The 25,984-nt window shown below is 44.6% G+C and overlaps 1 protein-coding gene across 6 annotated transcripts; it reads right to left on the bottom strand.

Annotated features, from left to right (window-relative positions):
* Nucleotides 1-381: 381 nt before the first annotated feature.
* On the bottom strand, nt 382-25,984 carry POMK (protein O-mannose kinase). 6 transcript variants are annotated; one of them, XR_006216629.1, is made up of 7 exons: nt 25,935-25,984; nt 22,969-23,059; nt 21,671-21,822; nt 17,889-17,986; nt 16,166-16,468; nt 1,814-2,655; nt 382-639 (listed from the first exon to the last, which is right to left on the bottom strand). XR_006216629.1 is itself a non-coding variant. In XM_042983337.1 (6 exons), the coding sequence occupies exons 5-6, from the start codon at nt 16,445-16,447 to the stop codon at nt 1,885-1,887; spliced, it is 1,053 nt and encodes a 350-aa protein (XP_042839271.1). In that variant the 5' UTR covers nt 16,448-16,468; nt 17,889-17,986; nt 21,671-21,822; nt 22,969-23,059; nt 25,935-25,984; the 3' UTR covers nt 951-1,884. The 6 variants fall into 6 exon arrangements, 5 of the variants coding, with proteins under 5 accessions (XP_042839271.1, XP_042839272.1, XP_042839273.1 ...); XM_042983337.1 differs by lacking the exon at nt 382-639 and having other exon boundaries at nt 951-2,655; XM_042983338.1 differs by lacking the exons at nt 382-639; nt 25,935-25,984 and adding an exon at nt 25,864-25,892 and having other exon boundaries at nt 951-2,655.

Here is a 25,984-nt window from a genome sequence, read left to right on the forward strand (position 1 = left end):
TGGTCTTTTGTGACCAGCTTCTTTCAATTAGAATGTTTCCAAGGTTCATCCATGTTGGAACATATATCAGTAAATACTTCATTCCTTTTTATGGCTGAATAATATCTTATTGTATGGTATCATCGTCTTCTTTTTTAAGGTTGCTTTATTTATTTTTGAAAGAGAGTGGTAGAAAGTGACCAGAGGAGGGGCAGAGAGGGAGAGAGAGAGAATCCCAAGCAGCCTCCGTGCTGTCAGCACAGAGCCCGCTGCAGGTCCCAAACTCACAAAGTGAAATCATGACCTGAGCCGAAATCAAGAGTCAGACACTTAATTGACTGAGCCACCCAGGTGTCCTGGTAACATCTTTATCCATTCACCAGTGGATGAACATTTGGGTTATTTCCATCTTTTGTCTATTATGAGCATTGCTATGAATGTTCATGTACAATATTTTTTGTAAACATATTTTCAATTGTCTTGGGTAATTGTCTTGAGTGGAATTGCTGGGTCATAGGAACTGCCAGACTGTTCTGCAGGCAGCTGCACCACATTACATTTCTACCAGCAACGTACGGGTGTTCTAATTCTCCACATCCTCGTCGACACTTGTTACTGTCCATCCTCTGGATCACAGCCATTCTAGTTGGTTATGGCAGTCTTCATAACAAAAAGTGACAGTTAAAATCTTCTAGGCAAGCACATTCTCTGATCAAGCACATGACCCACTGAGCCCCACAGGTGGTAGAACAGGACATAATACTGATTGTACTACCCTATCCTACTGCTGTGGTGCCCTCCCTAACAATTAAGGGCAGTGGTTCTCAAAATGTAGTCCCAAGACCAGCAGCACCAGCATCATCTGGGAACAAGTTAGAAATGCAGAGTCTCAGACTCTGCCCCAGACCTACTGAGTCAGAGACTCTAGGGTGAGACACAGCTTCCTGTGAGTCTAGTGATCCTGACACCTGTTCAAGTTCAAGGGAAAGCAGCATCTGCTGCAGGGCATCTTTGTCCCTCAATGTCAGCTTTAACCATCTTATTAGTGATGATTAATACACACCAAATCCATTATCCCCTACAAAGGAAGATGACAGTGATGAAGAAAGAACTTTCTAAAGGATTCCATCATGCAACTCAAGTGGAAGGATTTGACACTTTCCAGTAATGAGTGACACTGTTGATGTAAACTGTTCACAATAATTTATTTTGGACACAGAAAACCTAGCTGGAAGATAAATAGGAATTTCACAAACACCATCCAAGGCAGTAACATAAATACAATTTCCCTCATACTTGCTGTTCTAAATATTCCTTGTCCATTCAAAATTTCAAAGAGCAAGCTATCATAGTTCTCCTTTAGATTTTTGGAAAGAGGATGGCACAAGAGCTTCACATTCATTAAAGTAAACACTTAAACAATCATTTAAAACAGTAAAGATGGCCTCATCAACACCATGTGATGTTGACAGGCCACAAATACTCCCATGACCCTGGTAATGTTGACTATTATCTAAAAAAATGAGGAAAAAAACTTCTTTGGAAAACCACTGTACATTTCTTTCATATCCTGCCATTTACGGATCTTTTCTTTATATGTTTCTTACAAGTTTACAAATTCAGTAATTAGGGCAGGTGAAGCCCCTATGTGGTGACATTTTTGTTACCTCCTTCAGATATGGCTAGATCCACTGCTTCTCAAGTTCAGTAGGAGTGATCAGTGTGAGAAGGTGAGTCATCTTCCCAGGTCCCACCAAGGGATAAGCAACGCTCACACGTGCATGTGGATGTGGATACAGAGGAAGAACCACACACTGAACAGCAAAAAACTCACCATTAGAGTAAGAATTGCTATAATGATTCCATTTGTTCTTTGAAACCCATTCTTCACTGACTGAATGGTTTTCATAGCATTTCTCTTGTCTGGGACATCACAGTTTCTCTGAGCAGATTCAAAACCTTCTCATAAGTGTCTAGAATTTCCCGAGCAGTGGGTCTTTCTGCAGGAGTCTGGCTCTTACACGCCTTATGAATATCAAACAAATGAAATCGGACCATATCACTTCCTTCAACGTGCCCCAAAAGGAAACTAGAGACATCTGGAATCTTCCAGATGTCGATCTTCTCATCATATGAGGGCATGAGATCATCGTCAAAAGGCATGTCTTCTCCATAGGGCCACAGCTGCTCTGGAGCCACAAAGTCCCCGTGAAGCTCCCTGTGGCCACACTTCACAAACGTCCTTGAGCTGTGGTTCACCAGGGGCAAGGCGTCCAGGTCGTTTACCACAATGCTGAAGTTGCTCGTCAGCAGATACTGGGACAAGGTCTTGGGCAGGTCACTGGAATCGCACATGACCAGGGTGCCCAGGGGGCTGTGGTGCAGGTAGTGGATGATGGCCACGTAATTCATGGCCAGCTGCAGCCTGTGCTGCCACGTGTTCACACTGTGGTACTTGGAAAGGTTGAGCGTTTCTTCCAGATTGCTCAAGGAACCTAAGGGGTGATATTCGGTAAGAATAGTGTTGTCCTCCTCACAGTATCCAAGCAAGGTGACAACATGTTTACTCTGCAGGGTTTTCAGCATCCGCAGCCCATGCAGGAAATCATCTTTCATCTCCAGACTGGTGAGCCGTGAGAGCGCGACTTTGCGTTCCTTCCACTCAGACAGGAAGACCTGAAACCAAGCCAGAAACAATCAAACCTGAAACCGTCACCTGTGTTAGTGAGCAGGAAACCAACCCCACAGGTGCAGAGAAGGTAGAAACTAGGCAGACAAACCCAGTCCTAGAGTGGCTCTCAGCCTGGTCACAAAGACTCACTGCTGAGCAAACACAGGCACCCAGTGCAGAAGGCCTAGGGCGGGCCCAGGAGGGACTCTGCTTAGGGTGCTGAGCGCCATCTGGAGAGGGTGTTGGAAGGTTCCCGGGAGTTGGGCTGAAGGATGACTGGGGCTTGCAGGGTGGATGTGGAGAATGGGAAGTGCACTCCCAGAAGAGGGGGCTGCTGTATAAAGGCACGGAGTGGCAAAATGACCAGGTCCAAATTCCTGCAGCAGAAAGGGCTGAGGATGGGGAGGACCAGGGGAGAAGACTGGAAAAGTGAGTGGGGAGTCCACCTGGCCAGCACCTCACGCATCACAATATTACTTGTTCATTTTTCAAGGTAGTATAGCAAACCACAGAAACAGTTTTAGGTAAGGAAAACAATTTTACATGGCGTGTGGTTTTGTGTTACTTCAACTGTAACAGCAGAAGCTGAAACACCCGCAGACACTAGAGCTGCCCATCCTGGTGTGGCCAACAGGGGAACAAACGCACAGGAAGCCTCGGTTCTCCATTTTATTAGCCAGGAAAGGCTTGTGGGAAGTACTGTCATTAAGAACCTCTGATCTTCTGCTTAAATCCCCAAAGGGAAGGCAGAAGGCTGCACAAGAGAAAACGGGCTCAGAAGTGGGGAGATGGCTGCCCCAGGCTGCTTCTGCTGCTAGCAGGCTGTTTCTCTGTGCTTCTACTTACTCTTTAAAACAAAGCTTATGGTTTTCGAAACCAATCTGGAGCATGATTTATCAAGTGCCTTTAAGATCAAATCTAAACTCTATCTAAGGAAGTAATCGGAGATAGAACAAATCTCTAGGAATAAAAATCTGGCACTACTTATAAAAGTATAAACTGGAACTTATCCGTCCATCAAAAAATGGGGAGTAGTTCAGTAATGGTAGACCACTCAAAAGAAGACGATGGGGTCAGCAAAATGCACATATTGAGAGAGTTTTCACAGATAAAAGTAATGTCACAAATGAAAAAGGATACAAAATTTCATTTATGTTTTTCTAACTGCATAGAACAAGTCAAAATTACATGGAAATCAAAGGAAATAGGCTGTTTCAGTTCTCTTCACATGCTAAGATCCTGGGCGATTTTTTTCCTTTATGAGTCACAGTATTTTCCAACTTTTCTAGAATGAATATACATGACTTTCATATTTAACAACATTTTTAAAAAGAACTCAAAAATATATCAAATGGAGGTGAGTTAGAGACCTGTGAAGATTTCTTTGGGATCTGAAAAGAGAGGTTCATTAATGGAAAAACCCAGGTACCGACAGTTGACCCTTAGTATTTACAGAGAAATCTTTCAGGGCGCCTGGGTGGCTCAGTCAGTTAAGCGCCCTACTATTGATCAGCACAGGTAATGATCTCACGGTTTGAGAGTTCAAGCCCGCATCGGGCTCTGCACTGACAGCACAGAGCCTACCTGGGATTCTCTCTCTCTCAAAATAAATAAAACTTAAAAAATAAATAAATAAAAAGAAATCTTTCAAGACCTTTTCAAAAACTCAAAATTGAGAAATTTCACTATGGATCACAATTTTTATTATTTCTTCTTCTTATTATTATTTTTAACATTTATTCATCTCTGAGAGACAGAGAGAGAACAGAGAGTGTGTGGAAGAAGGGAAGGGGGGAGGGAGACACAGAATCCAAAGCAGGCTCCAGGCTCCAAGCTGTCAGCACAGAGCCCAACACAGGGCTCGAACTCACAGACCACGAGATCATGACCTGAGCTGAAGTTGGACGCTTAACCGACTGAGTTACCCAGATGCCCCCATAGTTTTGTTTGTTGTTTTTTTTTTTTTTAATGTTCATTTATTTCTGGGAAAGAAAGACAGTGTTGAGTGGGGAAGAAGCAGAGAAAGAGGGGGACAGAAGATCCGAAGTGGGCTCTATGCTGACAGCAGAGAGCCTGATGCCAGGCTGGAACCTGCAAACTACAAGATCATGCCCTGAGCCACAGCTGGACACTTAACTGACTGAGGCACCCAGGTGCCCCTGGATCATAATTTCTATTAAAAAGCCATTTTACTTGTATACCGAAAACTAGTATAACACCGTATGTTAACTATATTTGAATTTTTCAAAAGCCATTTTGCTCTGGCTGCTAAATTCACTAAAAGTTTCATGAATACATATATTTATTCATATATATATTTTATTCGTATATATATTTTTTGACATGGAACACATTCTCTCCATAGACCTGCATCAACACTGAACTCAACACTTGACTCCAATATAAAAATCTTATTTTTTGTTGAGGGCCTTCAGTTCCTTAGACCTATCTCCTCATGGTGACCACCAACTCCAGCAGACGCCTTGGTATCCTAGGCTCATTTTTCACATAAAAACAGTGATCACTTTAGGGAAGCTGCTACAATTTATTCATACATTATTCAATAATAAATGGTAGGGTGCTTGGGTGGCTCAGTCAGTTGAGTGTCCAACTTCAGCTTAGGTCATGATCTCACGGTTCATGAGTTTGAGCCCCACAATGGGCTCTGTGCTGACAGTTCAGAGCCTGGAGCCTGCTTTGGATTCTGTGTCTCCCTCTCTCTCTGCCCCTACCCTGCTCATGCTCTCTCTCAAAAATAAACATTAAATAAGTAAATAAATAAATGTTGGAAGAAGTTCAACCACAGGCCTTATGACTTCCTCCTAAACCCTTGTTTACATTGAATTTTTGTGCCTCAGATAAATGAAAGTCTTTGGAATCACTCACAAATATCTGAAACCTTCCAAGTTAAATATCCACAGGTCAGGGATCGTTTAAGAATCATTTCTTAAGATGTTCAACGTCGCTCCTTATCAGGGAAATACAAATCAAAACCACACTCAGATACCACCTCACGCCAGTCAGAGTGGCCAAAATGAAGAAATCAGGGGACTATAGATGCTGGAGAGGATGTGGAGAAACAGGAACCCTCTTGCACTGTTGGTGGGAATGCAAATTGGTGCAGCCGCTCTGGAAAGCGGTGTGGAGGTTCCTCAGAAAATTAAAAATAGACCTACCCTATGACCCAGCAATAGCACTGCTAGGAATTTATCCAAGGGATACAGGAGTACTGATGCATAGGGGCACTTGTACCCCAATGTTTATAGCAGCACTCTCAACAATAGCCAAATTATGGAAAGAGCCTAAATGTCCATCAACTGATGAATGGATAAAGAAATTGTGGTTTATATACACAATGGAATACTACGTGGCAATGAGAAAAAATGAAATATGGCCTTTTGTAGCAACATGGATGGAACTGGAGAGTGTGATGCTAAGTGAAATAAGCCATACAGAGAAAGACAGATACCATATGGTTTCACTCTTATGTGGATCCTGAGAAACGTAACAGAAATCCATGGGGGAGGGGAAGGAAAAAAAAAAAAAAAAGAGGTTAGAGTGGGAGAGAGCCAAAGCATAAGAGACTCTTAAAAACTGAGAACAAACTGAGGGTTGATGGGGGGTGGGAGGGAGGGCAGGGTGGGTGATGGGTATTGAGGAGGGCACCTTTTGGGATGAGCACTGGGTGTTGTATGGAAACCACTTTGACAGTAAATTTCATATATTAAAAAATAAAAAAAAAATAAAAAAAAAAGAATCATTTCTTAGCAGGGCGCCTGGGTGGCTCACTCGGTTGACTGCCGACTTCGGCCTAGGTCATAATCTTGCAGTTCATGGGTTGGAGCCCTGTGTCAGGCTCTGTGCTGACAGCTTGGAGCCTGGAGCCTGCTTCAGATTCTGCGTCTCCCTCTCTTTCTCTCTGCCTGTTCCCCCCTTTGTGCTGTTTCTCTCTCTCAAAAATAAATAAACACTAAAAAAATTTTATATAAAAAAAATCATTTCTTAGCAATAGCTAATTGAGTTGCTTTATTACACTTTCTAAAATTCTCTTATTTAGAGAGGGCAGTTTTACCTTTTTTTTAAATTATAAAATTAATCAAGAATACTCTTCTTGGTAAAAATTCAAAAACAGAAGGAGATTTCCTTCCCCTACTTTTACTCACCCAAAGTTAACTTGTTAACTGTAACCTCACAGCCATTTCTTTATGTGTGTATACGTGTTAATGCATACTTTATAAATAGCATTTGAGTTTACAGTGACATAAGAGTATAACATACATGTCATATTGCAACTTGTTTTTTTTTTTCACATAACTAATACCTTACACCTTCCTGTATATATATTCTTTCTAAAGGTCATTTTTTTTTTTTGATGTTTATTTCTGAGAGAGAGAGAGAGGGACAGAGCATGAGAAGGGGAGGGACAGAGAAAAGAGAGAGACACAGATGATGAAGTAGGCTCCAGACTCTGAGCTGTTAGCACAGAGCCCAACATGGGGCTCAAACTCACAAACCATGAGATCATGACCTGAACCAAAGTCAGACACTTATCTGACAGAGCCACCCAGGTTCCCCTAAAGGTCATTCTTTTTTTTTTTTTTTTTTTTTTTTTTTTTTTTTTTAAATTTTTTTTTTTTAACGTTTATTTTTGAGACAGAGAGAGACACAGCATGAACGGGGGAGGGGCAGAGAGAGAGGGAGACACAGAATCGGAAGCAAGCTCCCGGCTCTGAGCCATCAGCCCAGAGCCCAACGCGGGGCTCGAACTCACGGACCGCGAGATCGTGACCTGAGCTGAAGTCGGACGCTTAACCGACTGAGCCACCCAGGCGCCCCAAGGTCATTCTTTTTAAAGCTGCACAATATTTCATAGTATTGGTACACTACCTATGCTAGTATATTTTCAGTGAGATTTTTCAAATGATCATTTCTTTAAAACTAAAGTGTAATATAATAAAGACTCATGAAATCTGTAACGGACGTAGTCAGATGAATTAGTTCCTTCTTCCATGCAGCTCTATAATCTTTAACATGGTTTTATGTGATCTATTTTAAAGACTTGATGGGCATTTAAATTATTTCCCTTTTTTTCTTATTAACAACAATTCTACAACAAATAGCCCTATATTCATAACTCTGTGCATGTCTCAAGCATTTCTATAAGCTGGGTAAGTAGACAGGTGACTGAATGAGGAATGTGGATGGCCAACACGACCCTCCAAAGTCTGTGCCAGCAGGCACTCTCGTCGTGTATGAGTGAATCTTAGGTTCTACAGCCTTAATCACACTAGATATTATCAATCTTGCTAACATGTACCAATCTGAAAAATGAAAAACATTTTACTGTCCCAATTTATATCTCCCTGATTACTAATGAGACTGAGCACTTTTTAATCATTGTTGACATTTCTGTAGGTCTTCTGCAGAAAGTATGTTCATTGTCCTATATCCAATTTTCTATGGGGTTGTTTTGTGCTTATTAATTTCTAGGAGCTCTTTATATATTATCCATGTGATCCTTTATTACAAATTTAAAGGATAAATTTTAGAAAATAATTAGTTTACTTTATGCAGTCTTTTGTAGTAAAAAAATAACTATTGTGTCTTCGTAAATTTAACAAATATTTGTGTTAATAAAAAAACTGATATAAATCCCTGCCTCTAAGAAATTCACATTCTAATGTAGGAGGCAGACAATAAAGAAAATAAACAGGACAAGTATAAAGTATACTGGAGGGTAAAATGTGCTCTGAAGAAAAATTAAGCAGGGAAGGGTTTTCAATTTTAAATAGGGTTAAAGAAGCTCTCACTGGGGTGACATTTGAGCAAGAACCTGAAGGAGGTAGAGGCATGAGCCATGTGCTATCTGGGGTAACCATGGGCCAGACAGAAAGAACAGCAAAGGCAAAAGCCCTGGGGTGGCAGCATGCCCACAGGCTGCCATATCAGCAAGGCCAGAGTGGCTGGAGAGGAATAAGCAAAGGGGAACGGAGTAGGAATAAGGTTGGAAAAGGGTGCAGACCTCATAAAACCCTTAAGTTGGTGAAAGGACTCTGGCTTTTACTTGAATGAGAAAGAGAGCCATTGGAGAATTCTGAGCAGAGGAGAGATGCTACTTAGAATTTAATGGCAGTATTCTGGTTGTGAAAGGCTGAGAGAGGGACAAGTGTGGAAGCACAGAGCCCACTTGAGAGGCTACTGAAATAATCCAGGTACAAGATGATGGTGGCTTGAATGGGGGGAGGGAGACAGGCAGAGAAGTCTGAGGACTGGCCAAATTCTGGATCTCTTCTGAGTGCAGAGACAATAACTTGCAGATGGACTAAACATGGATGTGAGAGAAAGAAACACATGAAGGATGCTTCTTCCCAGGTGTGTGTCCTGAGCAACTGGGCTAACGGAGTTGTCATTCACCACACTGGGGAAGAATAAAGGAAAAGCAGGCTGGGGGGATGGTCTGGGGCACAGTCAATGTGAGAAGCCTTTCTAACATCCAAGTGGAGATAGATGTGGGGTAGGCAGCTGTATAGAAAAATCTAGAGAGTTCAGGGCAGAGGTCTTTGTGCAGATAAATGTAAGAGGCTCGATGAAGTCATTCAGGGACTGAACATAGAGGAAGAAGGATCCAAGGTTAAGGGGGATGAGGAGGTGGACCCTGCAAAAGGGACTGAGAAGTGGACACTGTTATCTCATACTTTTAAGTATACAATTCATGTAACATCTGTTTTTCAGCCTGAAGTATTAAAAATAGATCACATAACATCCTTCTAAATGTTACAGAAAACTAGAGGACTACAGAGTAATTTTAAGAGAATCAAATTCTTTCTTCTAAAAGGATCCAACCCAAATTTTATGGCTTTTTAATGTATTATATTTTTAAAATTTATTTTGAAAGACAGAATGAGTCAGGGAGGAGCAGAGAGAGAGAGAAAGAGAGACAGAATCCCAAGCAGGCTCTACGCTGTCAGAACCCATGAGATCATGACCTGAGCTGAAATCAAGCATTGGACACTTAACCGAGTCACCCAGGCATCCCTGTACTATATTTTTAATTTTAAAGGAAAAACATGCAGCTGTAAAGACTCTAACAGTGATCTGTGATCTCATAAAGTCAACATCATGGGCTGGGCACATGGAATGATACATGAGGTTATACCACCTTCTGTTCACCCCTGTTCAAAACAGGGTGTGACCTGAATCATGCTTTGGTTATCCACAGCAATATGGCAGGACCTTCTGCCTTCTGGAAGAATTGGTTCCACTGTAATCTTTCTTCTCTCTCACGAGTACTGTTGCACCAAATCTGTTTCAGAAAATGCGCAGGCCCTTAAGATGTGGGTATTTCTGTCTTTGAGATGGCTGACAGAGTATGTATCTCATTCTTTTAATGTAATCTTGGGTTTAAAAATCAAAAATGCAGGCACTGGATGGCTCAGTTGGTTAAACACTCGATTCTTGATTTCAGTTCAGGTCATGATCTTATGGTTCGTGAGTTCAAGCCCTGCCCAGGGCTCTGTGCTAACAGCATGGAGCCTGCTGGAGATTCTCTGTCTCCCCCTCTGCCCTTCATAGAGCACACTTGCACACTCTCTCTCAAAAATAAAATATGTCTTAAAATTTATTTAAAAATAAGCAAACAAATAAATAAAAATCTAGAAGGAAGAGGTGCCTGGGTGGCTCAGTTGGTTGAGTGTCCGACTCTTGATTTCGGCTCAGGTCATGCCCTCAGGTTGTAGGATCGAGCCCCATGTCAGGCTCTGTGTTCATCATGAAGCCTGCTTAAGATTCTCTCTCTCTCTCTCTCTCTCTCTCTCTCTCTCTCTCTCTCTCTCTCTCTTTCTCTCTCTCTCTCTCCCTCTGCCCCCTCTCCACAACTCATGTTTTCTTTCTCTCGTAAATTAAAAAAAAAAAATCTAAAAGGGATAGTATGGTAACTGTACTAGAATTAAAATTAAAAACTTAATTGAAGGGGGGCCTGTGTCCAACTCTTGATTTCAGCTCAGATCATGATCCCAGGGTCATAGGATCAAGCTCCAAGTTGGGCTCTGCACTGAGCGTGGAGCCTGTTTGCGATTCTCTCTCTTGAGATCTCTCTCTGTCTCTGTCTCTCCCTCCCTCTGCCTCTCTCCCCTGCTTCTGGGCTCTCTCTTTCTCTCTCAAATAAAAATTTTAAAAAATTTAATAAAAAAGTAAAAACTTAAAAAATACACATGAAATAAAATTTACCAAAAAAAAAAAAAAAAAATCTAAAAGAGATGAATCTCTCACTGTTATCTCCAGAGAATAAGATCAGAGATGGGGAATCCAAGAGGTAGAAGGGAAATTTACTTTATGTTTCACCTCCTTCTGAATATTTGAATGTACTGCTTTTATAATTAAAGAAAAGCAGAAAAGAAAAAGCAACAAGTCAATCTGCCTTTCAGGGGCAAAGTTGCACACTGCTCCAGGCAATCCCAAACACAAACCAAAAACACAGTCTGGGGAAAGACGGGGTTGGCTGCATGTCTGTATAATGAGGAAACCATCAAAGCAAAACCAGTGTTTTATTTTATGAGGAATCAGCTAAAGAGCCTTTGTCTTCTAGCTCCTAAAATGTGTTCTATAAAGCAAGCCCTGCGCTAGAGGCAGAGGACACACCTTCATGCCCGCAGGGAGCTTACGTTTACGAGACAACAAAATGGAAGCCAGATGAGTAATGCGGGGGGGGGGGGTTGAAGACGGGTGTTGGGAACCCCTCTTGAGAAGTGACCCCTGTGTGACCCAGAAGCTGAGAACTGGATGATGGAGGGGGAGCTTACTGTGTCTGACATAGAGGAAGGCACTGCAGAGGCCCTGAGATGAAAAAGGGCGTGTTTGATCAAGGGACAAAAGAAAAGGCAAAGGTGACTGTAAGGCAGGGTGAGGGACCCATCTGGGGTGAGTTTAGGAGGTGAGCTGGGTCCAGATGAGGAAGAAGGTGGCAGATTGTGGTAAGAGGTGCGGCTTTTCCCCCTAAGGGGAAAGGGAAGCCCTGCAAGTGTAGAATGATCTGAGCTGTGTTTAGAAGACAACTATGCCTGCCACCTGGGTGGCTCAGTCGTTAGGCACACAGTGGAGCCCCACTCTGGGTGAGCTTGAGCCCTGCGTGGGGTGAACAACAGCACCACTTCGGGCAAAACACAAGCCCCACTTCAGGTGAGCCCTGCTTCTCTCTCCCTCTCTCTCTCTCTCTTTCTGCTCCTCACTCACTTGCATCACTCTCTTTCTCAAAAAAAGGAAGACAAGTATGCTTGGGGCATCATGACCGGCAAAAGCAAGTCGGGCCAAGGCAACAACTAATGGTGACAGCTAGAATGGGTCAGGGGCCAGGGAGATCATCAAACAAGTTTGGGGCCTGTTTTGAAAATATAACTGATGGAACTTGCTCTTGGCTTAGTTGAGGGGGAGTGATGGAGAGGATCCAAGATGACTTCCAGGTTTGGGCTCCAGCAAGGAGGTGGGAAGGAAGTGGTGGTGTTGACCTACATAGGGGAGGCTGGGAGAGTGGGACTCAGAGGGGAAATTATCAAGAGTTCCATCCTCAGGACACTTAGATGCTCAACAGACCACCAAGCAGAGATATCAAATAAATAAGTAGTTGGATATACAAATGTGGCTTAGGGAGAGCTACAGGCTAGAGACAAAAATTTGGGAGTCCCAAGAACACAAAATGTCTTTAAGCAATGGCACTAGATTCAATCACTTAAGAGTATATCTAAAGAAGGCAAAAGAAGAGGATCCAGGAAGCAACTAAGAGGAACGATGTTTGTTAACCTCAGCACTACAGACAGTTGGGCCAGGTAATTAATTATTTGTTAGGGTGAGGCTGTGCATTGTGGAAAGTTTAGCAGCCTCCCTGGCCTCTACCCGCTGGATGCCAGGAGCACCACTCCCCCTTTCTCCCAGGATGTGACAACCACAAACATGTCTCTACCTGTTGCCTAATGTCCCCTGGAGGAACAAAATCGCTTCTGATTGAGAACCAGGGGGCAAGACAGGGAACAGAAACCAGCAAAGGGAAGTCATTAGGAATGGCCAGTGAGAGAGCAGGAAAACCATGAAGAGGTGGTAGCACAGACAGCCAGGGTTGCAAGGACAGAGGAGTCAACTGGATCAAAGGCTGCAGAAAAAATAAAGCAAGAGAAGACAGAGAAATGTCCAACCTGGGGTTTGCAGGTGTCGGGATAAGGGCAGTTCCCTGGAGAAGGGGTGTTTGGAAGCCATCCTGGCAGAGGACAAGAAGAGAAGTGGGGCCAGAGCTCTAGCACTTTCGCTACAGAGGAAGGAGAGCATGCACAGCGCTTCCGAGGAACAGGGAATCTGGGAAAGCGATTTCCATTGCCAAAGCGTGCGTGTCTGTAGGCCAGTCAGGATGACCCTCAGAGTGGAGAAGACTGAGGGAGCAGGAAAGAGTGGAGAGCTCCAGTGAAGAACGTCATGAGAAGTCACGAGAAGTCACAACACCTGAGCTGGAGGGCTTACAGGTCTGGTGGCAGAGGATGAAGGAATTCCCTTTGGGAAGATTCTGTTTTCATAACTCATGCAGCAAGATCATTAGTTGAGGCAGGGGAAGGAAAAGTTGCCGAGGGAACAGAGTAGGGCTGCTGGGCTGTGCTGACTGCACGGCTGAGGTTTGTGGTCATGCATTAAATCCCAAGGCTGTGCGACTTTGTCCAGGGCAACTGCTCAGATGCAGGTGCACAGCTGGGGTCACCGGGTTTGGGACTCTCCCACCGGGCACAACGGAGAGAGAGGTGGACGGGCTGTTGCATGAGTCTGCATGAGAGTGACACTGAGGGTAACAGCCACAGAGGCTCTGCTGCTGGGTGACATAGGGGAGTGAAGACAGAAAGTGAAACTGTCATGGGATCAACACCCTGGAGGTCCTGATGATACTGAAGAATTACTGAAGCAAGGGTGCTAGGAGAGGAGGAGGTCAACGAGCACGATGCAAGAACTCTGGTTACAGAAATTCCTATTGAGAAGCTTACGCCTCCCAGCTTGGGGTGTCAGTGAGGAGGGGTGCCCACATGGAGAGGAGCTGGTAGCAGCAATGGGAAACACATTAGTGCAAGGAGTCGTTCAATTCAGTGCCCCTGTGGTGGCAGTGAAAGGCTGACCTGTGCTGGAACTTGTAAAGACCCTGGGGTTCAAGGGCACAAGACAGACAAGACTCTTCACTGATGGAGCTAACATCCAGCGCACAAAATACTTTTGCCCTGAGGGCAAATTTCAGCCAAAGACACACAAAAACAATGTAATTGCCTTTCAGTCATACCTCATTTTTTTTTTTTTAATGTTTATTTACTTTGAGAGAGAGAGAGAACACAAGCTGGGGAGGGGCAGAGAGAAAGGGAGAGAGAGAATCCCAAGCAGGCTCTGCGCTGTCAGCACAGAGCCCCACACGGGGCTCAAACCCACAAACTGAGATGATGACCTAAGCCGAAATAAAGAGTTGGACGCTTAACTGACTGAGCCACCCAGGTGCCCCCATCATACTTCACTTTAATAAACAAAACTGCATTAATCAGAGTTACTGTCCTTATTATTAAACCCCATACTTGGATGGGCATGATTTGTAGAGGTTCCCTAAACTCCAATCCATCCTCAAACGATTTGCCACCATCAAAGCTACCTACCCAGAAATATATCCTTCAAGGCCAAGAGGAATTCTGAAAAAGATACAAAAAATGGTCTGAGCAGTAACATGGAAACAAGTGGGCAGCCAGCCCCTCAAAGTCACCTCTTTGAAGGAGACAGAAATCAACTGGCTGTAAGTCCTCTTCTCTACACACATCCCTCCCTGGTGGTTTCTTCACATCCTTTCAGCACCATCCCAAATTTATATTCCCAACCCCTGCCCCTGACCCAAATGCGAGACTTGTTCTTCCAACCATCTGTGTCTCCACGTGGGCATCTAGAGGGCCTTAACATGTTCACCTCATGCACACAGAAACTCTGTTCTTCCGGCCCTCCCCTTTCAGGTAATGGTAACCCTATTCTTCCTGTTGCCTGAGCCAAGATCCTTGTCATGTGCTATGAAGACAGAGCAGGGCAAGGGAAGAGGGCCAGAGGCTCGTTACTCTGGGTGTTCAGAATGATCTGAGAGTGAGCTGTATGGATATTTGAGGAAAACGTGTCCCAGTAAAAAAGGTGGGTACCAGCAGAGGCCCCAAGACAGAACATGCCTGGTTGTTTGGAGACCAGGAATGAGCCAGTGTGAGCAGAACACAGGATGAGAAGGGAGACAGCACACAAAGTCCCCCTCTCTTACACTCCACAACTGATCTACTGGGAAATCCTACTGGCTCTACCTTTCAAACATGACCAGAATCCACAGATTTTTCACTACATTCACTGCTAACACCCTTGTCAAGCGGTGACATCTCTCCCCTGCAAGACCTAGCCAATCTTCCACCCTAGCCCACACCTCGGTCTCTTCTGTACTCACGTGTGAAAGTGTGCATGCACACGCATGCACGCACACACACACACACACACCACCTTGTCCCTCTATTCAAACTGCTCCAACGGTCCCCCCAGTCCCACCAAACCCTATGTACCCCAGACATCAGCTGGCAGGCTGTGTCCGACTTCAGCTCAGGTCATGATCTCATAGTTTGTGAGTTCAGGCCCCATGTCGAGCTCTGTGCTGAGAGCTCAGAGCCTGGAGCCTGCTTTGGATTCTGTGTCTCCTTCTCGCTCTGCCCCTTCCCCGCTCATGCACGTGCTCTTTCTCTTTCTCTCAAAAATAAATAAACATTAAAAACAAACAAAAAAAAATTTTTTTTAATAAAAAAACTTTAGGGGTACCTTGCTGGCTCAGTTGGTTAAGTGTCTGACTCTTGATCTCAGCTCAAGTCATGATCTCATGGTTCTTGAGTTCAAGCCCCGTGTGGGGCTCCACAATGAGCATGGAGCCCACTTGGGAATCTTTCTCTCCCTCTCTCTCTGCCCCGCCCCTGCTCTCTTGCTCTCTCTCTCAAAATAAATAAACTTAAAAAAAATAAACAAAAAAATTTTAAAACATCAATACCATGACAGAGTTTGAAAAGTAGAATGAAAAAAATTGCTCATAATCCTTCACTATAGCACAATTTCTGTAATTTCTATATTTTCTACATAAATACATTAATTTTGCAGTTGAAAATCATGTATTGTGCAATTTTGCATGTTGCATTTTTTTACTTCTCATCATATGTTTTTTTCACACGAGATTCCTAACTACACTTAATGGCTGCAGAACATTCTATCAAGTAGATGGACCATAATTAACTAGTCCCTTACATTTATTATTTCTGGTTTTCTATTGCTATGAATAACAAAGCAAAATCTCCTTTATGCATTTAGCTTTTTTCCTTCCAATGGATTATTTGGATAAAGTCCCAGATGCAAGATCACTGGGCCAAAGGTATTTTGATGGCTCTTAACACATCGTGCCAAGCTGCTATCCCGAAACACCACCCCAATAACACTCAGCTGTAACCCAGAACTCACTCTCTTCACAGCTCCTTCTCCAACACGCTTCAACTGCCTCACTTCGGTCCTCAGCTCCTCGCAGGACAGCCACGGTGAACAGTTTTTCATCTGTCCAATTCTGAAGTGTCCGTGGGGACAGTGAGCAGAGCTGGGAGCAGAGCGTGGACAGGAGATGAAAAACCAATCAAGGCAGAAGTAGAGGAGCGTGTTCATGAGGGCCATGGAGAAGAGCAGCCCCACAGCTGGGGGCACTGCTCTGTGGGGGGCACCTTTTCTGCTGTCCTGGGCTTTCTTTTCCATACTGTTATCCCCTGTAATTTCCTGAATTATAAAATGAAACAAGAAATAATACCAGTCAATTTTTACGTCCATTAAGGTGTTTGGGTGACAAGGGGTTAAGGACAACACAGCTTCTCATGCCTCTTATGCCCAAGGATCTTGCATGCTTTATCATCTTTGTGAGGATTAAAGAAGGTACAGAATGCTCAATGTCAGCTGTTTTCAAGATCACTGTCTTTTTATTACAAACTAACGTCTGGGTTCATCCACTCTAGATTCAACTAAAAGGAAGGTGTCTTTGTTTCTCCCACGGCAATTTGCACTAAATAGATATTTAATGAATAATTGGTAAAATGAAAGAAAACTGCTTTTGTTAGTCTAGCGGGGCCAGGGCAGAAGATGGACAAAGGAGAGGAGCCAGAGAGGAGATGGGGTAGGGTAGGGGTAGGGGTAGGGGCTGGATGCTGAGGGTCTCCTGAACCCAGCTAAGGAGCTGGGATATTCCCTGGAAGGTGCTAGAAAGCTCCTTAAATTTTTTTTAAGGATTTTTTTTAAATTAAAGTTTATTTATTTATGAGAGAGAGCGAGGGAGGGGCGGAAAGAGAGAGAATCCCAAGCAGGTTCCACGCTGTCAGTGCAGAGCCAGACACGGGGCTCAAACTCACAAACCATAAGATCATGACCTGAGCCAAAACCAAGAGTCGGATGCTTAAATGAGTGAGCCACCCAGGTGTCCCGCTCCCTAGCGTCTTTAACAAGCAAGGCTAGGTGTGAAAGATGTGTTTGGGGTGGAACAGATGGAGGCTGGGAGACCAGGTAAAAGGCTCTGGCAGTGCTGCGGGGTAAGAGCTGATGAGCACACGAGCTGGAATGATGGTGGTGATCCTTGCACGAAGTAACTGCCAGGAAGGCTGGACAATCACCAATTCAGCTCTAGCATCAGAGCCGGTGTGAGGCCCGCAGTGGAGCATTACTGCCTAGTTGTTGGATGGCAGAGGGGTTGGCAAGGGAGAGAGATGGAAGGACCCTGGACATCAGATGCTTGACACTCAAGAATGCTTGAGGCAGAAGCTGTTTCAGAATCAGAGCGGAAGCATGTCAGTACTCTGACACAGGAGATGGCCATAACAGTGTGCTCGCTTAATATCAGTACTGGGAAAGGGGTACCTGGGTGGCTCAGTTGGTAGAGCGTCCAACTTCAGCTCAGGTCATGATCTCATGGTTTGTGAGTTCGGGCCCCATGTCAGGCTCTGTGTTGAGAGCTCAGAGCCTGGAGCCTGCTTCGGATTCTGTGTCTCCCTCCCTCTCTGCCCCTCCCCAGCTCATGTTCTGTCTGTCTGTCTCTCTCTCAAAAATAAATAAACTTAAAAAAAAAATCAGTACTGGGATGCATGGGGAACACTAGTGACAGAATTGACTCTGTGCTTCCTGTGTCTGAAATGACTGTGACATGAACAGTTACCTTCCACGAGCGTCTTCCTTCTCCCAGCTCAGGTCTCCACCCAGACACCTGGGTCACTCAGCGTTCTGGTTGGCCCCAGGCACTGGTTTGAAAATACTCTGTCACAAAGTACCAAAAAAGGAGGTTTGCTGAATAAAAACTGCAACTCTGCACATAAACAAATGGCAATAATTCAAATGGTCTACCTTCTCCAGGGGCCCTCCTAGGGTCCGGGTATCCCTCAGGCCCTTGAACTCCAGGATGGAGTGGGAGCCGTGGGAAATCCTGCGACAGCCTGGCTTCCATCGTGAAGCCCTGCCAGCTGGTGTGAGCTCAGAGTCCTGCATCTGGTTCCAATAATCCACTCCCTCTACTCCATCACTAAATTCCAGCCCTCTCATTCACTCAACACGTATTAAGCCGTTTCCATAAGCTCAACTCTAGGCACTGGGGATCTGTGAGTAAAACAGATGTGGTTCTTATCTTCTTGGACCTTAGGGGGAAGCCAGTGGAGAAGGCAGACAATAAACAAGTAAACAAAAAAGCTTCTCAGATATTGTGATAAGCTTTCAAGGACAGAGAATAACAGAAGAAATTCCCTGGATGATGCCGGGCCAGAAGACCTCTCTGAGGATTCACACTGAGAACAGAAGCTTGAGAGGGGACAGCTCTTTCATACCTTCTCCTGGAGAAAGTAAAATCCACTTGCCATTCATAGAGCTGGGACACCAGACATGGATCAAGCCAACTACAAAATTCATAGAAAGCAGCATTTCTCCTAAGGACACACTACAGGTATAAAGTATCAACAACTCCCTTCTTTGAATGAAGACTGCTTTCTTACTCACTGAGAAACTCTGCTCTCTAAAGTCACACACTATCAAAAATTTTGCCACTCAAAGTCCTACCAAGAACAGGGAAATGTCCCACTCTTGCCTGGAGAAGCTAAGTCTCTCTGATACAGAGAAGCCACCTCTGCTTCCAACTGGGTGCAGAACTGCACATGAGCAGTTTCTGGAGAAGGCATTCAACATCTATGTGAACCCTGTGGTCTCCCAGGAACCAGACTCTGGGGTCCACTTTGCAGTCCGGACCAGATCTTGACATCTTTACAGGCAGCCCTGCTTAACTTTGAGTCCATCAAAACATTATTTCCTTTAAATTTTGCCTAAACTCCACCCACCCCCCACATTCTAAATTTTTTTTTTTTACATTTTTTAAAATTTATTTTTGATAGAGACAGAGCACAATTGGGGGAGGGACAGAGAGAGACGGAGACACAGAATCCGATGCAGGCTCCAGGCTCCGAGCTGTCAGCACAGAGCCTGACGCGGGCTCGAACTCACAAACTGCGAGATCATGACCCGAGCCGAAGTCAGACGCTTAACTGACTGAGCCACCCAGGCGCCTCACCCCCAAAATTCTATAAAAATAACTCTCTTTTCCTGTGATTGAGATGCCATGTTCCACTGCTCCACAGTCACATCCACTGAAATGGGTCAATACACCTGACAAGTTCATTTCTATGGCCTCGGCCCTTTCTCTTCTTTCTCTTGACTGCTCAGTGGCATCTGGAATGGCTGATCACTCTCTCCTTCTTGAAATGCCTTTATTATTTGGTTCCCAGGAAGGTGCACTCTGGGGGCTCCTTTTGCCTCTGACTCTAAGCTGCTGTAGTGCTCAGGGCTCAGACAGACCTCTCCCTCAAGCTCTGTGACCTCATCCAGACTCTGGCTCTCTGTCCCCACCTGCTGACAGCTCCCAGTTGTAAAGCCCTAGTCCCAGCCTCCTCAGAACACCACCCTTGGCTCCTTGACATCACTTAAACATCTGACAGACAATTCAAAAATAATATTTCTTCTCAACAATAAAAAGATAAGTGACTCAATTTAGAAATGGGCAAAGGACTTGAACAGACATTTATCCAAAGGAGATATCAGATGGCAAATAGGCACACAAAAGGATGCTCAACTGTAACAGTCCTCAGGAAAATGCAAGTCAAAACCACAATGAGACCCACCTCATATCCACTAGAATGGCTGTCATCAAAGAGACAAGAACAAGTGCAGAGGAGGCTGTGAGAAAATAGGAGCCCTCCTACAGTGATGGTGGCAATATAAAATGATGCAGCCACTGTGGAAAATAGTCTGGAAGTTCCTCGAAAGGTTAAACATAGAGTTCCCCATGCAAATCTGCTGCTCGGTATATGCCCAAAAGAACTGAAAACATACGTTTATACCAACACTTGTAGGTGAATGTTCACGGCAGCATTATTCATAACAGCCAAACAGCGGAAATAACCCAAAGTCCCTCATGATAAATGGACAAATAAAAAATCTGATATATCCAAACATGGAATAGGATTCACCCACAAAAAGAAATCAAGCACTAATACATGCTGCAACATGGATAAAACTGGAAAACTTTATCCTAAATGAAACATGCAGACACAAAAGATCACATATCATAGGATTCTACTGATATGAAATATCTAGAACAGGCACATCCATATACAGAAAGTGGATTAGTGACTGCTAGGGGCTGAGTGAAAGGGGAAGGGGAATGGCTGCTAATGGGCACTGGATTACTTTTGTGGATGAAAATGTTGTGGAATTAGTGGTGATGGTCGCAAAACCTTGTGAATATACTAAAAATCACTGAACCATACACTTTAAAAAGCAAACTTTAGGGGCGGTTGGGTGGTTCAGTTGATTAAACGTCCAACTTTGGCTCAGGTCATGATCTCACAAGTCCATAGGTTCGAGCCCCACATCTGGCTCTGTGCTGATGGCTCAGAGCCTGGAGTTGGCTTCAGATTCTGCGTCTCCCTCTCTCTCTGCCCCTCCCCCCACTCATGCTCTCTCTTTCAAAAATAAAGATTTAAAAATAAAAATAAATTAATTAATTAAAAACAACTTATGGCATATGAATTATATTTTTCTTTTTTTTTTTATTTTTTATTTTTTATTTTTTTACGTTTATTTTTGAGACAGAGAGAGACAGAGCATGAACAGGGGAGGGGCAGACAGAGAGGGAGACACAGAACCGGAAGCAGGCTCCAGACTCTGAGCCATCAGCCCAGAGCCCGACGCGGGGCTCGAAATCACGGTCTGTGAGATCGTGACCTGAGCTGAGGTCGGACGCTTAACCAACTGAGCCACCCAGGCGCCCCTGGCATATGAATTATATTTCAACTTAAAAAGATAACAAAACGGGGCGCCTGGGTAGCTCAGTCGGTTAAGGGTCTGACTGCAGCTCAGGTCATGATCTCTCCGTTCATGATATTGAGCCCCACATCAGTTTCAGATCCTCTGTCTCCCTCTCTCTCTGCCCCTCCCCTGCTTGCACTCTCTCAAAAATAAACATTAAAAAAATAATAATTTATTAAAAAAAAAAAAGATAACAGAAATACTTCCCAAACTCAATGTCTGCTCTTTCCCCACAAATCCGTTGTTTCCAGTGGTCAGAATCTCAGTAAATGACAACTTTATTCTTCCAGTGACCCAGCCCAGTGAGGCTGCATGTCAAGGGTCAGCACAGCAACACTGCTTCCTCTAAGCAAAAAAATCTTAGAAGTAGGGGACTCTTCTACCACCCAGTGTAGTTCTTTCTAATTAATAATAATTTTAAAAAATGCTGCTTTGCATGTCCTGGTTGTCACTAAGAGGTGTCCAGTAAACACCGGCTCTACTGAATTGCTCCAGCCTCAAATCTCTTTCTTTTCTTGAAACAATGCCACCTGCTCAACCTGCCCTCAGTCTTTCCAGCTACACCCATCAGTGTTCTGATGGATGTTCGCTTACCTTTCTCATAAAGACTCCAGGCCCGCATCTTTCTCCCTGGCCCATTCCCTCCTGTCTTCATGGATTTCAACTGGAACTATGACGACTTTGACCACTCAGGCCTCAGAGTCTCTTGAGCTTCTTCCACCAGTACCTGATTCTCACAAGGTGCTCTTAAAGAAATGGATAAAACAGCTGCCATCTCTCTTTTACAATATTCAAAAAATGACCAAGTGTGTCTTAACTTAGACCTTAGGTCAAGAATCAGCACTTTTTTCTATAAAAGGCCACACAGTAAATATTTAGGTTTAGGAGCCAAAAGTTGAAATCCAGTGACAACGGCATCACATGACTTATGACCCACCAAGCAGCAGTGTAAAGTGATAAGAGGCCACAAGCTCTGTATCATGCCATTCAACTCTGTCACCAGGGTGTGAAAGCAGCCTGCAACAGTACATAAACAAATGAGTGTGGCTGTGTTTGAATAAAACTTCATTTATGGACAATGAAGTTTGAATTTCATGTAGTTTTCATATAGTTGTGTCACAAAAGAGTATTCCTCTTTTGACCTTTCCCCCCAACATTTTTAGGTAAAAAGCATTCTTAGCTTGCAGGTCATACAAATACAAGTGGCAAGCAGAAGCTGGCTGGGCCCTACCCTAGCTGACACTATTCCTCTGGGTCTGTCACAGACCATCTTTCCATCCTACACATTCCCTCCACATAATCTCATTCACAGACATGGTGATGCCGTTGGTTGCCAAGTCTCCACTGTGGCCTAGGTCTTTCTCCTACACTTCACTCAGCTGGCTCCTCAAGGCCGGGGATGTCCATAACTGAGCTATCTCTTTCTTGTCACCAGCATGCCCCTCCTCCAGGATTCCCTTACAGTGCCAGACACATAATCCACCTACTTGCTCCAGTCACAAAGCAAGTGACTTGGTCCCCTCTTTCCCTGACCTCTAAATCAACCAGTCACCACGTACAGTCAGTTCTATCACCCAAACCTCTCTCAAATCCCTTCTTTTTTTTTTTTTTTTTTTTTTAAATTTTTTTTTTTCAACGTTTTTAATTTATTTTTGGGACAGAGAGAGACAGAGCATGAACGGGGGAGGGGCAGAGAGAGAGGGAGACAGAGAATCGGAAATAGGCTCCAGGCTCCGAGCCATCAGCCCAGAGCCTGACGCGGGGCTCGAACTCACGGACCGCGAGATCGTGACCTGGCTGAAGTCGGCCGCTTAACCGACTGCGCCACCCAGGCGCCCCTCAAATCCCTTCTTATTACCGCCACCCTGGTCTAAGCCTCTAGTATCTCTTACCTGGGCTTCTGCCAACAGTTTTCTACATGGACTCCCACTTCTTTCTCTTTTCCAGTCCATTTTCCAAACAGCAAACAGGATTTTTTCTTTCCTGAAATGTTTAAAGCATCAAAAATCTAAAAAATAATATCATGAACACCCATCAAGCTTTGTCAAGTAACAGTGCATCATATTTTTTTTTGAAGATCTTTTAAAAAGAAATACAGTTGAGGCCTCTTTGGACCCCTCCCAGTCCTATTCTTCTCCCTCCCAAGAAGTAATCACCATCCACAAGTTGATGTACATCAGAGTTCTCAAACTCTGGTCCCAGGACCTGCAGCAGCATCACCTAGAAATGTGAGTCCTTGAGTCCTCACTCCAGACCGATTGCATCAGAAACTGAAGTGAAGCCCAGAAATCTGTGTTTTAACAAGTCTTCCAGGTGATTCAGAGGCATGCTCGAGTCCAAGAACCACTGACGTATATAATTCCCACACATGCTTTTTATTTTCACCACCAGTGTGCCTATAAACAATAACATAATATATGGATGTTTTCACGAGCTTCATACAAGTAGTATTGTACTGTATATACCCTTTGCAACTTGCTCTTTTAAAAGCTCAATATTAAGTTTATGAGGTTTATCCACACAGACACATGAAGCTCGAGTTTGGCACATTGAACTCCACAACTAGCAAAGCAAGTGTTGTACACACTCCTGCATGTGCGGAAGTTTCTTGCTGGTATACACAGGGCGGTCTTTCTAAAGCACAAATCTGATCACCCCTTGCTTAAAACCATCTAACAGTCCTCCTCTGTCCTCATGATAAAGTCCAAACTCCCATAAGGTCCCATGAGATCCAGCCTGTCTGCCTTTCCAGACCCCTCCTTGCACCCCACATTCCAGGCCCTGAGCTTTCCTCCACCCTTGAAGGCACCCCTCTTGAGAAGTCCAGGCTCCAGTACGTGGGTTCCTTTTTCCTCAACTGTGAGCTCCCGGAGGACTATCTGCCTGCTTTGCACACCCCTGTATCCTCAGCAGTTGGAAAATAGCCAAGAACTCAGTAAAAATGCACTGACTACCTGATCACCCAGGATTCCTTGTCTTCACAGCCTCACACACTGACTCCTCTTTGCTTTCTCAGTCCCACCAAATCTGCTCTTCATCTCTTCTTGTGCCTGTCCTCTGATGCTCTCATCCAGCACCAACTCCAATTTGAACTCACCATCTTTTTAATTCGCAAACCCCCTTGCCGACAACCTTCCACTGATTCCACCTCACCACTGGTAGTAGATTCAGTTGTATAGGGCCTGAAGCTTATACCATATTTTTTCTTTTGGAGGCATACCACTTTCTTCACTTCCATGCAAAGGGTGCCAACATCAGGTACAAATTCTGTAGAAATTCATATTTTCTAATCTACCTTAGATCACCATTACCCAGTTACCATTTAATGCATTTCTTATGGGCCCTGCAGTTAGTTATATGCTTCAATAGTCTTTCAATTATCCCTAAGTCCTCACATCCACTTCCGAATGCTCAAAAAAAGACTCATCCAAAAACTCAACTTTTACACAATGTCAACCTCACACTAATTCTGTGAGGCATATATAATTGTTACTATTCCCATTTAACAGATAAGAGAACTGAGTCAGAGGTGAAGTGACTTAGCCAAGGTCACTAAACTGTACATGGAGGAGCCAAGTTTTCCAGCCTCACATTCTTCCCCTAAATCCTTCAACCTTCAGGTGTTGAAGGTTCAGGAATTGAACATAGCATGGTCACTGCAGGGGTTGAGGGTGGATGCTGTGAAGCTGCCTATCCATCTCCCTCCTTTTTTTTTTTTTTTTAATATTCTAGTATTTTTTTAAACTTTTTTTTTTTTTTTGGACAGAGAGAGAGAGAGAGAGATGGGGGGAGGGGCAGAGAAAGGGAGAGAGAGAATCCTAAGCAGGCTCCTGCTGTCCGTGCAGAGCCCAATGCGGGGCCCAAACCCGCGAACGGAGAGAGCATGACCCCAGCCAAAATCAAGAGACTGACTTAACAGACTGAGTCACCCAGGTGCCCCAAGACTGCCCATTTCTTAAAGAAAGCTTTAGCCCACCCCAACACCTGATGGGCCTTTTTTCTTTGAAAGGAGTATTTCTGGAGTAGGCTGCCAAGGGCTGTGGATAGGCTGTATGGCTGAAGGAATTTTGTCCTGAAATAAGCAAAATGACAGTGAAAGTTGCTGCTGGTTTTGCAAGTTAGGGAACAAAGATTGTGGGGCCGGCTGGGTAAGAGAAATTCAGTCAATGTTTAGACACAAAGGATTTCTGACATTGATAGGAAAAAGCTGGTAACAAAAAACTGGAAACCACTGCTCTACAATCACAGCTTATTTAAAAGAAGGCAATGGAACAAAATTAATTTTTACCAATTGATTGAATACTGAATTCAACCAGAGGAAAAACGAATTGGCGCTACCCAAAAAAATTGAGACTAGAATCTCAGTTTGCCGGTAGAACACGAGGCACATTAAAATAATTATTTTAAATGTTCCGGATGCTTTCTTAACCTAAAGGTGCTACAGCCAAGGTAAAGGATGGAGAAGACAATACTAACAAAAGGGCTGGGCCGGCCTTTAAAAACCGGGCGGCACTGGACTATACCCTTAACACGGAGCCCCGCCCCCAGGGAGTGGCGGCACGAAAGACCCCAGGCAGCACAGGAGCCCGCAAGCTGGAGCCCAGGCCCGACCCGGGCGGAGGCGTCCGTCACGTAAAGGTGCCACTTTCGGCCGCAGGGTAGTCGCTCGCTGCTGGGGCCGCGGCCGCCGCCGGCCAAGGGCAGGCCCCGCAGGAAGCTCTTCTGCCCTCCGCGCCTGCCCGCCCCGCAGCCCCATGTCTCTCTAGGGTCCGAGCGGGACGCCGCACCCGGGTCTGTGGCTTCCCCGCGCTCTCCCGCCCGCCTCTCCGTCTCCCCACCTCCCGCTTGCTGCGCCTACCTGCGGCCCCCACTCCGGCACGCGGCCTCCTGCGCCGGCGCGGCCGGAAA

The sequence above is a fragment of the Panthera tigris genome, chromosome B1 (genome assembly GCF_018350195.1).
Source record: "Panthera tigris isolate Pti1 chromosome B1, P.tigris_Pti1_mat1.1, whole genome shotgun sequence".
Classification (NCBI taxonomy): Eukaryota; Metazoa; Chordata; class Mammalia; order Carnivora; family Felidae; genus Panthera; species Panthera tigris.